This window comes from Fusarium oxysporum, chromosome XI, assembly GCF_013085055.1.
Source record: "Fusarium oxysporum Fo47 chromosome XI, complete sequence".
NCBI lineage: Eukaryota > Fungi > Ascomycota > Sordariomycetes > Hypocreales > Nectriaceae > Fusarium > Fusarium oxysporum.
The window spans coordinates 1,864,268-1,877,469 of record NC_072850.1 but is presented as its reverse complement, the minus strand read 5'-3'; the positions used below and the strand labels follow the sequence as shown (position 1 = coordinate 1,877,469).

At 48.3% G+C, this 13,202-nt stretch overlaps 5 protein-coding genes across 5 annotated transcripts; 3 read left to right on the top strand and 2 right to left on the bottom strand.

Annotated features, from left to right (window-relative positions):
• Nucleotides 1–166: 166 nt before the first annotated feature.
• Nucleotides 167–4,736, top strand: FOBCDRAFT_245321 (cytochrome P450; the record flags this gene model as incomplete). The annotated part of the gene is made up of 12 exons (XM_059610674.1): nucleotides 167–422; nucleotides 473–571; nucleotides 634–731; nucleotides 786–1,144; nucleotides 1,191–1,725; nucleotides 1,759–1,923; nucleotides 2,167–2,249; nucleotides 2,516–2,592; nucleotides 2,643–3,368; nucleotides 3,964–4,077; nucleotides 4,126–4,459; nucleotides 4,634–4,736. The coding sequence occupies 12 exons, from the start codon at nucleotides 167–169 to the stop codon at nucleotides 4,734–4,736; spliced, it is 2,949 nt and encodes a 982-aa protein (XP_059466241.1).
• Nucleotides 4,737–4,882: 146 nt separating this feature from the next.
• Nucleotides 4,883–6,085, bottom strand: FOBCDRAFT_324429 (uncharacterized protein; the record flags this gene model as incomplete). The annotated part of the gene is made up of 3 exons (XM_031192792.3): nucleotides 4,883–5,330; nucleotides 5,381–5,859; nucleotides 5,906–6,085. The coding sequence occupies 3 exons, from the start codon at nucleotides 6,080–6,082 to the stop codon at nucleotides 4,883–4,885; spliced, it is 1,104 nt and encodes a 367-aa protein (XP_031031638.2).
• A 786-nt stretch (nucleotides 6,086–6,871) lies between these two features.
• Nucleotides 6,872–8,640, top strand: FOBCDRAFT_192431 (Alpha/Beta hydrolase protein). The gene is made up of 2 exons (XM_031192791.3): nucleotides 6,872–7,356; nucleotides 7,409–8,640. The coding sequence occupies exons 1-2, from the start codon at nucleotides 6,897–6,899 to the stop codon at nucleotides 8,518–8,520; spliced, it is 1,572 nt and encodes a 523-aa protein (XP_031031637.2). The 5' UTR covers nucleotides 6,872–6,896; the 3' UTR covers nucleotides 8,521–8,640.
• Nucleotides 8,641–8,962: 322 nt separating this feature from the next.
• Nucleotides 8,963–10,939, bottom strand: FOBCDRAFT_324427 (peptidase S8/S53 domain-containing protein; the record flags this gene model as incomplete). Its single annotated transcript, XM_031192790.2, has 1 exon — nucleotides 8,963–10,939. The coding sequence occupies one exon, from the start codon at nucleotides 10,937–10,939 to the stop codon at nucleotides 8,963–8,965; it is 1,977 nt and encodes a 658-aa protein (XP_031031636.2).
• Nucleotides 10,940–12,492: 1,553 nt separating this feature from the next.
• On the top strand, nucleotides 12,493–13,201 carry FOBCDRAFT_192425 (inosine triphosphate pyrophosphatase-like protein; the record flags this gene model as incomplete). The annotated part of the gene is made up of 2 exons (XM_031192789.3): nucleotides 12,493–12,660; nucleotides 12,713–13,201. The coding sequence occupies 2 exons, from the start codon at nucleotides 12,493–12,495 to the stop codon at nucleotides 13,130–13,132; spliced, it is 588 nt and encodes a 195-aa protein (XP_031031635.2). The 3' UTR covers nucleotides 13,133–13,201.
• Nucleotide 13,202: the final 1 nt, after the last annotated feature.

Below are 13,202 nucleotides of genomic sequence, written 5' to 3'. Positions count from 1 at the left end.
ACACATGATCTGATTGGACAAGGTCCGGTGAGGAGCTGCGCCGTTACAGGGTATCTTAATCTTCAACGGCTTCGTCGGCTGATTAGTCCATGGCTCCTGAATGAAATGGTTTCTCTTCCTTTGCCTGTTCACTGTGGCTTGATACACTGCTCAAACACTGTTCAAGATGACTCTTGAAGGCGATCCCTCTGCAGGCTTTTTGCGCGATGTTTTGCAGAGCGTTACCGACCATCCTCGAGCCGTCATCGCTACCGCGGTTCTTGGGCTAGTGGTTCTCTTCGTAGCTGACACGTTGCGCACATGGTACCGGCTATCACATGTTCCCGGTCCATTCTGGGCGGGGTTCTCCAAAGCTTGGATGGTGAGACAATCCTTCAAAGGGATTCAACCTTATGCGATTCAACAAGCCAATGAGAAATATGGTACAAGACTAAATGTCGCTTTTAAAAAGACTAGCTAACACTATTTTCAGGATCTCTCGTGCGCATTGGGCCCAATGAGCTAGCGACTGATGATCCCAAGCTGCTCAAGCGGATGATGTCAAGTCGCTCTGCTTATACAAGAGGACCTTGTAAGCTCTTGCTATCTTCAGTTGATAGGTAGATGTAATGATGAGCTGACTGTTGAGGATAGGGTATAATGCTCTTCGTTTCGAACCTGGAAAAGATAACCTTTTCTCCATGAGAGATGATGACGCCCATGCAAAGCTGCGCAACAAGATGGCCGCTGGCGTAAGCCCTCCAAGATGATAAGCACCGCGATACAAAGCTTAACTGTTGATCTAGTACTCCGGCAAAGAAAACGAGTCCCTCGAGCGCACCATTGACGAACACATTGCCAAACTCATCAACCTCCTGGAAACAAAGTATCTCTCAACAGACAAAGACTACCGCCCAGTGGACTTTGCTCAAAAGATCCAGTTCTTCACTCTAGATGTCATCAGCGATCTTGCATTTGGTCAAGCATTTGGGTACATGGAGCAAGATGATGATGTCTTTGACTTTATCAAGATCACAAAGTCTTACTTCCCTGTCACGTTGATCATGGCAAATATCCCATCGCTCGTGTCTCTGCTGCACTCAAAGCTATTTAGTGGCGCGTTGCCGAAGGAGAGTGATAAGCTTGGCTTTGGGGCTTTCATCGGGTAAGTTCCCTTGGATGAATAAATTATAGAAGGCTGACGTTTGTAGCGTTGCCAACAAGAAGGTCGCAGAACGATTTGCGCCAGGTGCTCAATCTCATCCAGACATGCTGGGATCTTTCATCCGCCACGGTCTAACCCAGGAACAAGCTTCGCGAGAGTCCCTTCTCAACGTTGTCGCTGGAAGTGATACCTCAGCAACTACAATCCGCCTCATCATGCTCAGTCTCCTAAGCAATCCCATGATGTACCTCAAACTTCGAAACGAAATCGACGACGCAATCAAGGCCGGAAGTATCTCATCACCCATCACCGACGCTGAAGCGAGAAAGCTTCCTTATCTTCAAGCTGTTATCCAAGAAGGTCTTCGCATTAAAGCCCCTGCAGCTGGCCCACTGTTCAAGCAAGTTCCACCTCAGGGCGATGAGATCGCTGGCAAGTTCATACCAGGTGGAACACAGATCGGACAATCGCCATTTGCTGTTTATCACTCCAAAGAGATCTTCGGTCAAGACGCGAGTCTCTTTTCGCCTGAGCGATGGATTAATGCGGACCCAGCGAAGTATGAGGCCATGGCTGAAGTTGTGAGTCTGGTTTTCTCCACTGGAAAGTATCAGTGCCTGGGTAAACCTGTTGCGTTTATTGAGTTGAACAAGATCTTTGTCGAGGCAAGTTCCATCGCTGTTATCGATACAATAGAGACTAACCAGGCCGAACAGCTGTTGCGACGCTTTGACTTTTGTATGGCTCGCCCTGAGAGACCACTTCATATAATGAATGCTGTGAGTTACCTGTCCATGATCGACGTTGCGGCGGCTAACCGGTGAACTAGGGAATTTGGCTAATTGAAGATTTCCCCGTCCGCGTTACACGACGCGAGATCTAAGGACAGGAATCTACGTATCAGTAATTAATATGGACCTACTCATTTTTCGGAAACCAAAAGATCCAACGAAAAATACCAGGAGAGCAAAGTTAAAGCAGTTTTAGGGTTTCTGGTGAACAATGCCAATATGATAATCAAGTTATTTACCCTGAAAACCAAGTCTATTTTCAGCGTCATTCTTTTTTGCTTAAATCGCTTCATCGGAACCATGATTGGCTCGAGGCTCGTAGCGTTCTAGACCGTTGTGAAGGATTCATCGATAAGATTTAACTTGGGGGCTAGTACCTGGGCTATTGATCCAGCTGAGGCTGATCGTCGATAGCGTCAAGCCTCACCCAGCCAGCCAACACTTAGGGAAATGAACCCCTAACGAAACGTAAATAAAAACGTGAAATCTCCCCTACGCATTTTCAAGATTCCCTTTGATCTCTAGTCTCTCTTTCAATCCAACTCTTGTCACTCTTTATCGTTACGAAAATGCGTTTTAGTGTTTTATTCGCGTTTGGTCTTGTGACTAATGTTGCTATTGCCAGCGTATGCAAGCCTCGACCTTCCGACAGCTCCAGTGAGTCCCTTATATACATGTACTTGTGGGCCACGTCTGACTGGCAACAGGTGCTTCTTCTGTCGAGAGTGTGACATTGAGTATTTCTGCCACCGCTCCAACGACGACTGTCGCCGCTGAAACAACAACCGCTACTTCTGCCGATCTGTCGACTACCTTCGCCTCTACTGTTGGCGATGAGACTACCACAGAGGCTATAGGGACGGCTACCACCACTGAAACATCAGTGACTGTCGATTTCTCAACTACCATTGAGACAACTGGCACTGCAGAGACCGCCATCACTAACGCTATAACCACTGCCGCGACTACGACTGCAGAGACAACGACAGCCGATGCCACCACCACAACCGCAGATACCTTCGTCCCAATCCCAACATTCGACGTCCTCGCTATCGGCGCTCAAGTCGACGGCCAAAAGCTCCGCGGTCACGTAACAACAGACTACGAAATGGGATGGAATATGGACCGTACACCCCCAATCCTCGCCTTCTCCATTGACCCCGACACAAACCAGGTCAAGGAAGTCAATGGAAACTACCTCTGTCTTCAATACGGCGATCCTAACGAAGACTACCCCAACTTTCTTAAACTTTGCGACCCCGGCAGTGTCACCAACATCGATATTGGACTTGGTATGGTTACTTGTGAGCAGACTCGTGATCGCAGGCTTGAGTGCTCGGCCCCAGCTGCGCAGTGCGTGGAGGATGATATGACCAGGATGGTGACTTGTTCGGCGCTCCCTGGGACAGTTACGGGCTTTTATACATATTCAGGTATGTCGGAGGGTATCACTCTTGTGATGGGGCCGGAGAGTAATGGCCCTACTGGCACTGCGTACCAGTCTGTTGACTTGGGAATTGAACCTGCTTCTCAGTAATGATAGCAACTGGGATTGGAATAATTAGTCTTTTCATGATTATCTAATTTGAGTTGATATTATGGTTATTTTCACTTTAGAACCCTAACTTTAAAAAAATCCCTTGACTGCCCTTTTAGTATAGTCTAGCGCTTTTGACTTGTAAACCTCGTTACGGCGTGCTGTTAACCTCTGATCTATTGCAATAACCGTGCCTTGAAGAGTCGATAGCGCCAAGCCCTTAGCTAACAGTTCCAGAAGAGGGAAATGAGCAGCTGTAGTAGCCCATCGATCAGCGTATTCAAAAACTGTTTCTTTTCTTCTCTAAAACTATTATTTTTTCCAACTTTCACCACTCATTCATCATTGCGACATGCGTTTCAGCCATGTTTGTTCTATCGCCCTTGTGGCAAATGCTGCCATGGCGAGTGTTTGCAAGCTTCGGTCGAGGGCCACGAGTAAGTCATCGCCAACAGAAGATCGCAGTGTCAGGAATCTTATTTAATTCTTAGGCATCGCATTGGCGGAATCTCGCACGACAATGATCTTTACTGAGACTCACACCGTCGATACTACCAATACTGCGACTGTCGATGTCTCTGCCAACACAGCCACGTCTACTGTTGGTGACAGCGCGACAGCGGATACGACAAAAATCGATTGATACACGTCAGACATGCTGTCTGCTGCAACTACATCAACGATCGATGCAACCAAGATTACCACCACAGCTGAGTCAACTATAACATCAGACCTTCCTACAAGCGTATCAGCATCCGAGCCCTTCGAGACATTCGACGTTCTTGCTATCGGCGGCTCCATCAATAGACAATACATGAAGGGCGGAGTAAATGAGGGCTCAATGATGGGATGGGATCTCACAGGCACCGGGACAGGCCACATGCCTTCGTTCACCATTGAGCCCGGCACAAACTATGCCAAAGTGCTGCGCAACGATCTTTACTTATGCATTGGATACGGAGACGGTAGCGAGCCCAACTTCGTCGTGTCATGCGAGCTTTTTACCAGCGCCGACCCTTCCACCGGGTTCCTCACATGCGAGCAGACCACTGATCGAAAGCTTAAGTGTTCTGTGCCAGGCATTCAATGTGTCTTCGAGCCGGATATGGTATGCACGCCGACTGGTGGAGACTTTGATCACTTTTACACTTATTCTGGCAGAACGGATGGGCTATGGCTTGCTATAGATTCGGCTAGTAATCCGACTTCTGGTAGCCCTTTTCAACCCATCGAGCTTGGAATTACGCCAAATGAGTCCAAGTAGAGGCTTTGGTGTAAAGTCTGGGAGACATTAACGTGGCATAGATGGGGGATTTCGTTAACGCATCTTGGGCTAGGGTAAGGTAGTTAATGATTGTGTGTAAACAATTAATATGAACTCAGAAACACTATTAATAACTTTTTTGGCTTCTATCTACTTAGATCAGGTTTATGAGTAGCCAGCTCACTCCCAAAATCACTCCCTTTGACTGAATCGGCAATAATACAGCGCTCGTCACTGTCCCGACTTGCTTCTGTTTGTGGTCCACCGATAGAAACAATTTGTTCAGATCTAGATGCGTCGCTCTTCCAAAGACCTGGACGAGGGCTTTGAGCAGCTATATCTGACAAGTTGTAGCCCTTTGCAGGTCCACCTGGCCCTGTATAGTATAAGGAACTCTTCTTGGTCGATCCGAAGATGCGAGGGAAGAGTTTACCCATGGGCTGTCGTAGTACCGGCAGACATGCAGCGATGATGCCGAGGTTAGCTTCGATAAGGGTCCATACTCCGCGATCGATGAAGTTCCACGTCATGTCTTTCTTGTTCTTGAGGGAATTTGACACAGAAGTCACTCGGAGGATCGATGTAATAGTGACACTGTGGCGCTAGTAAGTTCTTGTTTGAAGACATTGGATCTTGGTACTTACAATCCACCTAGGAGAAAGATGCAGCAGAGCAGTAGTTTCTCCCGTCTGCTCGTCTGAAGCCGCATGATCGGCATAATAGGAAGAGCCAAGACCATAACGTCGGTCAAGATATTGAGAACTGCATAAGCAACCCAGAACTTGTTTGAGTCGATACACTTGGCATCGACAGACTTGTCCCATGCGCCTTTGATAGGGACGCATTGCCAGATCGTCGCTGCGATACCACCAATACTGTATCCCACCACGACGCCTAACACCACAAAAGACCAAACACGAAATGATTTCGTGACAAATAGTCGGAGATATAGCAGAATCGCGGCGACTTTGTTGAGGCAGACGGTTGCTTTGTATGGTGTCTGGGCGATGAAGAACATTTTCAACGCCATTCGAAGATCGGGCTTTTCGAGGTCGTCTTTGTGCATTCCGTAGCCATGGTGGATCGCAAGCTGTATGTACGTCGACAGAAGAACAGACGATATCTTGGATATTAAGTTATGTTACTCTTTGGGGTAGTAATTAACTTACCAGCGAAACAATAATGGCAACGTCGTCAGATCCTAGTTTGTGTATTGAGTACCGCGCAATACATCTCGCAACAACAAACAGACCTGATGAAATAATCATTACCAAGGATGTGATGTATAACTTCCAGCCATGATTGTCGATGCCATCGGCGGGAAATCCCATGCCTCTGTCAATCATCTTTGCGGCTGCATCCTAGACGGGCGGGCTAGAGTGGCACTTCGAGAGGGGCCAAGGAGGACCCCCAGTATATAAAGTTGCGCAGACATCGGTTCCAACTGCGCGGCACAGCCAATGGTGCAATAGACCTATGTCACTCGGCACATAATGATATGATGCGAACCGGTACTGCTACATGCAGTGCCGGGCCATCGTAAGCTGCTTCCAAAGTCTCGAAGACTTGCTTCCGGAGATAACGGAAGTGTACCGCATTGTCGGCTCAATACAGTAGGTACAGAGTCACGACAGGGCCAACGAAGAATTCGTAGCGACCATCCTGTCTTGGTAGTGAGGGAATAGAATCAATCTCCGAAGAAGAAAGGATGAACGGTCCTTTTGCCTGCGATCCGGGGTGAACCAACAGTTGGTGGTGTCATTTCATGCAGGGGTGAGGCACGGCTTACTGTTTCCCGAAGGCTGGATAATAAAGACTGGTAATGAACCATTGAGGTATGGAAAACACAAAAATAACAGTGACAACTACATCTGCGATTACAATGCTCCCACGGTCGAATGGTAAGAAACACGATTCTAGGAGTTGACTTGTAGCTTCATTCTTCATCCCATCGTTTGCAGGGCGTGCCCCTGTCAAACCGTTGATCCGGAGAGGTCGGCCGCTAAGTTCATCCTGACCTGGTCACATCCTTTGTGGGTTCCTATTCAGGACACTGCTCCGATGCGCGTCCCAATGGTTAAATAAAGTTCCCAAATCTCCCCAGCCCAACTTGAGACAGTGACTTTGCTTTCTGTCACCCCTGCGCTACTGCACCTCAACATGTACGCGGTCAATTGGGCTTTTGCATTCGCCTTTTGGGCAGGTCTGGCTGCTGCAACACCGAAATGCAACCCATCCAAGTACATCACCGTCGAGACAGCGAATGGACCGATTACTGGCCATGTCGCGGATAATTCGCCGTGTGTCGTTGAGTATCTGGGTATCCCGTATGCGAAACCGCCGGTGGACAAGTTGAGGTTTGCGGCTCCTCAGCGAATCACGTCTTACTCAAAGAAGCCATTCAAGGCGGAAAGCTTTGGATACGATTGTCCATTGACGACGAGTAAGAAGGTTGATTATCCTGATATGACGCCTCAGGCTCAGCAGATCATTTCATACTTTGCAAGCGCGGCGGGAACTCCTCAGAGTGAGGATTGTTTGACACTTAATATTTGGTCAAAGGCCACGCCTAACTCAGCAAGGGCAAACAAACCCGTATTGGTCTTTTTCTACGGTGGCCGTAAGTTATCAGGAGATCCTCTTTGTACTTTGAAGCTAACCTAATGGTACAGGATTCGCTATTGGAAACACCGACAGTCCTTTCTACAATGGCAAATACTTCGCTGACGCAGAGGATATCGTCGTCATCACCGTCAACTACCGCATCAACATCTTTGGCTTCCCCGGTGCGCCCGGGGAGACTCAAAATCTAGGTCTGCGCGATCAACGAGCTGCTGTTGAGTGGGTTCGCGACAATATCTGGAGGTTCGGCGGTAACCCTTCAAAGATCACAATCGCTGGCCAATCTTCTGGTGGCGTAGCTGTTGACTACTGGACATATGCCTACAAGAAGGATCCGATTGTCAATGGAATCATCGCTCCATCGGGCAACGCTTTTAGTTTCCCTGTCAACTCCGCTGCCGTCCAGGAGAAGAATTGGGATTCAGTTGTGTCAACTGTCGGATGTAACACTACCAGTGATGTAATGACTTGCATGCGCAAGGTTGACTGGGAGGATATAAAGAAGGCAGCTGCTGGTATCAAGCCTGTTGCTAGCTCCAGCGTCCTCCGATCCATCCCTCCATTCTACCCCAAGCCAGATAACGAGATTGTCTTCTCAGACTACGTTAGTCGAACCAAGAGTGGAAACTTTGTCAAAGTTCCCATCCTGTTTGGCAATAACAATAACGAAGACGGATACTACCGTATTCCCGCCTACGGAAATGGAGTTGTTCCTACCGACGCCCAAGTCAAATCATTCCTTCTCGAATCCTTCACCTGTCCCGTATCCTACCAGGCCAAGGCACGACGAGATCACAATGTACCGTCATGGGCGTACCGATATCTGGCAGACTGGGATAATACGAGATTGTTCCCTACAAGTGGCGCGTACCATGGTGTTGACCTGCACATGATCTTCGGCGCATCTGGCGATGTCAGTGGTATTGAGCCATCTGCAGACCAGAAGAGACTCACCAAGATCATGCAGCATGCTTGGTTCTCTTTTAGCGATGATCCTTCATCTGGTCTGAGTAAGCTTGGTTGGCCCAAGTTTGATCCGAACCGTAATACATTAATTGAGCTAGGTAAGGGTACGAAGCCTCGTGTCGACTTTGTGAAGCCTTCTGTTTACGACGCTGCTTGCTCAACAGTCACGATGGGGGCGCTTTCGACTTCTTCATAGGATAGAAAACTTTTGTCATACTTTGGTGTTGAGTTTGGAAATTTGAAAGCAGTACATAGTCCAAGCAGCCCTCGAGCTGCTCCTTCATAATGGTATTAAGCGATGAATTCCAAGTCCAAAGTAAGCCCCTCTACCGACAAGAATGCTTTGCGGGTTGTCGCTAGGCTCATACCATATCATAAGACAACACATGGCGGACAGTCTTATGTCCCCCTAGGGAGCAAGAAAACCTCTGACATTAAACTAAGGTATCGACAATATCTAATCTAAGCTCCACTAAATCCACAATAAATTTGCCTCACTCTTTTTTGTCATCTAGGATATGCCCGCGGCAAGAAAACTTAAAATCTCTATCCTAAAAGAATAAAAGACTTAGGCAAGTTTAGTATAGATTTAGTAGAGCTTAGATTATTAAGCTTAGTTATATAAGATTGAGCTCCCATCAGTTCACACTCCAAACCAGAGCAAAGGCTTGCTTATCCCCACACATAGTCCTTGGCGCAGACACATTAAGCGTGATCTTGGTCTCCCTCTCGTCAGCAGGAATACCGCTCCAAACAACCTGCTCGACATTATTAACATCATCAGGTCTATCACCCAGGTTTCCGAATCTGCTCGGCGCGTCGCCAACAGCAACCTGAAGATTGATGTTGTTCTGCAGAGCAGCGCCAGGAAGATCGGAGTACACCATTGTGACCTTCAACGTAACAGCCTCCGAGTCTGGTCCATCAGGCATAAGAAGATCTCCAAGGGTTAGTGTCTTGACGAATTCATCTTGGTCATCCTCGTCGAGAAGTTCCCCCTCCAGGTAGCCCTTGTTGGTAGTGATGCCCTTCAGGATGACAGAGTTTGCGAGATCGACACGGCCGAAACCCTGGGCTTCAACCTTTTTGCCCGTACTCACAGCGCCGTTGACAAGCAAGGCTTTGAGCAACGCGGCACTCGGGGAGGCGACTCCATCCTTCTGCAGTGTCTCTCGAAGAACGGCAACACAACCTGCGACAAGCGGAGTAGCCATGCTGGTGCCCGAACTAAATGTCCACGCTGGGTCAGTCGAGCGACCGAACTGGTCACTTGGCTTCGCGTCTCTTGACTTTGCCGAAAGAATCATGGTACCTGGCGCAACAACATCAGGCTTGATGCGGCGTTCAAGCGTAGGCCCACGACTACTAAACCAAGAGATGTTATTGGGGTCACCTTCAACAACTCCATCGGCCTTGAAGGCGTCGAATCGGTTGTTCTTAGCTTTGCGACGGTTATCGCTTGACCCAACCGCGATGCAGTTCTTGGCCGCTGCTTGTGCACCAATGTGGCCAAGGTCAGTCTTCTCACCACCGTCGTTACCAGCAGCGAAGCAAACTGTCATCTCTTGATGAGTGGAAACGAAGTTGTCGAGATCTGTACTCGCGTTATTGTAGGTAAGTTGTTCTGTCCACATAGGACCCCACGAGTTGGTATGAATGAAAGACTGGTGATTGAGGGCCTCTCTGAGTAGATCGCCAAGAGTCTTCTCAGATCGACCGAACAAGCCACCGCGACTGTCCAGCAGAGATTGGACAATGAGAGTCGCTTCTGGTGCAGTGCCCTGGATTGGACCTCCCATTCTTTCAGAGTGCCCATCGCCGAGAACAGAACCGCAGACATGTGTACCGTGTCCATCGGGGTCGTTGGTCTTGGAAGATCTGCCGATGGGGATGAGTTTCTGAACACGACCAGTGAAAGCTTCGTGGGTCTTGTTCTTATCACCAGTGTCAAACCCAGTGTCAGCAACGGTGACTATCTGATTTGCACCTTTGAAGATGGTGGTGTTAGGGGAGGATCCAGTGACATCAGCATGGAGGATCTCACGAGCCACGTTGTTGAAAAACGTGAGCTTGTGAACCTGCTGGATAGAGCCAACGCTGTCGATCTTGGCGATCTCTTGCAACTTATCATTATTGCCTGTCAGACGAATGATAGAGTTACCATCTCTGATGGTGATATCCTCAGGCGAGATGCCAAGGGAATCTTGGATACGCTGGGAGATATCCTCAGCAGAGTCGTCTGCACGACTCTGGAGGACAATGTCAACGGTGCGAGCTGCACCATCAGAAGACTTGAGGGCAGGTTCAAGTTTCAGCTCTGGATGCAAAGGCTTTGCATCTTTGACAAAAGCAAGGTCACGAAGGGACTTGATGTCCGTGGGTTCATAGCGACAGAGCCACGTGTTGCCACCGAGGTACTCCTGCAGATCGACATGTAGATCTTTGAGGGTATGTTTCTCAGGCCTCTTGAGAGGGTCTTGGGTTTCGAGGACAATGTAGTTGGTGTTCTCTGGCAGATGATTGAGTCTGTTCTCGCCAGACCTCTGCTGACTCTGAGGGTCATCTGGGAGGGACGAGACGGAGAACGGGTTGCCGTTGATAGTTGGGGCAGACATGATGGAGGATTGGGGGAAGAAGACTTTTGGGTGATAAAAGTTGTTGTCAGATCAAGGTGTCACAATGAAGAGCGATATGATTGAGCATAGGGTGAGAGGGGGTCTTATAGCGATATGAACAGGCAGCGGCAACAGTTCTGACGCCCCTCCTTCAGAAAACGGACGAACCACTCTCAAGTGAGACAGATCCTATATGCCAGCGAGGGAAGTAAGAAAACTTAGGACCTTTATCCTAAGTTACGAAAAGACTTAGGTGAGCTTAGTGTATTTTAGTAGATCTCTAGACCACTTTATTCTGGCACCCTGTTTCAACGTCAGCAGTTTTCTTACCCTCCGAGGACCAGGTCTTAAGGTGCGGCTGAAAGCAAGAATCGATCAGCTGGCAACCCTCTCAGCCCTACTAGGATCAGGTAATTGATACATTACTATGTTCACTGCCCGTGATCGCAGCACTACTCAAAATCCTGCTGGCAATGAAGGTGGCAAAGAGGGGCAAAATAAGTTGAGACCACTATCCCAAGTGATAAAAATACTTTGGTCAATTTAGTATAATTCAGTATAAACTCAGTAGATCTTAGATCAGATATTTTTGGCACCCTGGTTTTATGTAAGGAGTTTTCTTGCTCCTAAGGGGGTGGTCAACTGAGACATTCATATGTGACAGTTGTATACACTCTTGCATGAAGAGGCTTGCGGCTGAAGTGAATGGTGCATGATTCCCGGATCGGGGTAGACGCACTGCATATCCCACCCGTGGCTGGCTGAAGTCTAAAAGATGGTGGCGAGGGGACCGAATCACAGCGAGATACGCCAACGGAGCACCAAGCCCCGGCACCCCTCACGTCAAGTCCTAGACTTGTCTAGATCGATATGGCTTATGCAGGTTGTACCAAAACAAGCGTAAATTAAGCTTAAATGGTGAAACTAACCATGTCGGCAGGTAAGGAATGCGATAGACGTAGCCGGTAGTCCTGTACTCCCGTTTTTCAACGGACATCAACTTGAGACATGTTGATGACTAGATCCGATCTCTCGCTTCAAATCCGCGATCGACTACTTGCTGTATTATTTGCTCTTTCGATATTTCTGTTTGGTGAAACCTGACCATGCCGGTTAGGTATTATGCAATGCGTTATGTCTTTACGCTGTTATCCGAGGCCGTGGGCAAGGGACCAAGGGAGGCAAGAAAACTTAGAATCTCTATAGCTTGCTTTGTTTCTATTGGGGCTTATGTCGGTTTGTAGAGACTGGAATATTGTTACTTGTTGGACTAATGCAACCTCTCCAGCCGAAATATGAAGAGGGTGGCATTGCTTTCAATGTTGACTCATGTAGAAGAAAAGGTAATCTCATGTCTATCCGTAGCGAAGACTATTATGACCAAAACGTCCTTTAATCTTTGCTTGTGGAGTGCACAGAGTGCTTGGTGGGTCTGAGCCCGGTACCGGAGTCAGATAAGGCCGATTGGCTTGATGAATCATGCCCATCAAGCTAGTAAAGGCACTTGGTGAGATTAGTTTGGCAGCAAAAAAGACATGGTGAACAACGCCGCAATGAACGATATCAACCTCATTACTGGCAACGCCAATAAGATAGCAGACATCAAGGCTACTCTCGCTCCAGCTGGAATTACCGTTCACAGTCAATCTCTCGACATACCTGAGATACAAGGATCGATCGAAGAAATCACAATCGCCAAATGTCGCAGAGCGGCAGAAATGGTACGACTTTTGACAAATTCCATCATCTGGATCTGGGCTAACGAGTTGACAGGTTGGCGGTCCGGTTGTCGTAGATGATACGGCGCTCTGCTTCAATGCGATGGATGGCATGCCGGGACCCTACATAAAATTCTTCCTCGAAGCTATGGGTCCTGAAAAGCTACATCTCCTGCTAGCTGGCTTCTCAGACAAGACCGCCCAAGCTGTTGCGACTATCGGGTATTGCCAGGGTCCTGGTCACGAACCCCTCCTTTTCCAAGGACGGATTAACGGGACGATTGTGCCTGCAAGAGGTGTGATGCGATATGGATGGCAGACATGCTTTCAACCTGATGGGATGGGTTTGACATTGGCGGAGATGCCAGATGAAGAGAAACATAAAATGTCGCATCTTGGGATAGCTTTGCAAAAGTTTACTGCGTGGCTGAAGGGGGATCAGCATCCTGCTGATGCCATGGGCTCCGCTCCATGACGAGAACAGAGACGTAGAACACCTGCTGAAGACGCGCGAGGGGAACTATCCCTAGAATGACGATCACGCA

What these genes read in the sequence shown, in the direction of transcription:
- FOBCDRAFT_192431 (XM_031192791.3), top strand. Translation starts at nt 6,897, where the DNA reads ATGTACGCGGTCAATTGGGCTTTTGCATTCGCCTTTTGGGCAGGTCTG. An exon ending in GGTCTTTTTCTACGGTGGCC is followed by an intron (nt 7,357 to 7,408) that starts GTAAGTTATCAG and finishes CTAATGGTACAG; the next exon opens with GATTCGCTATTGGAAACACC.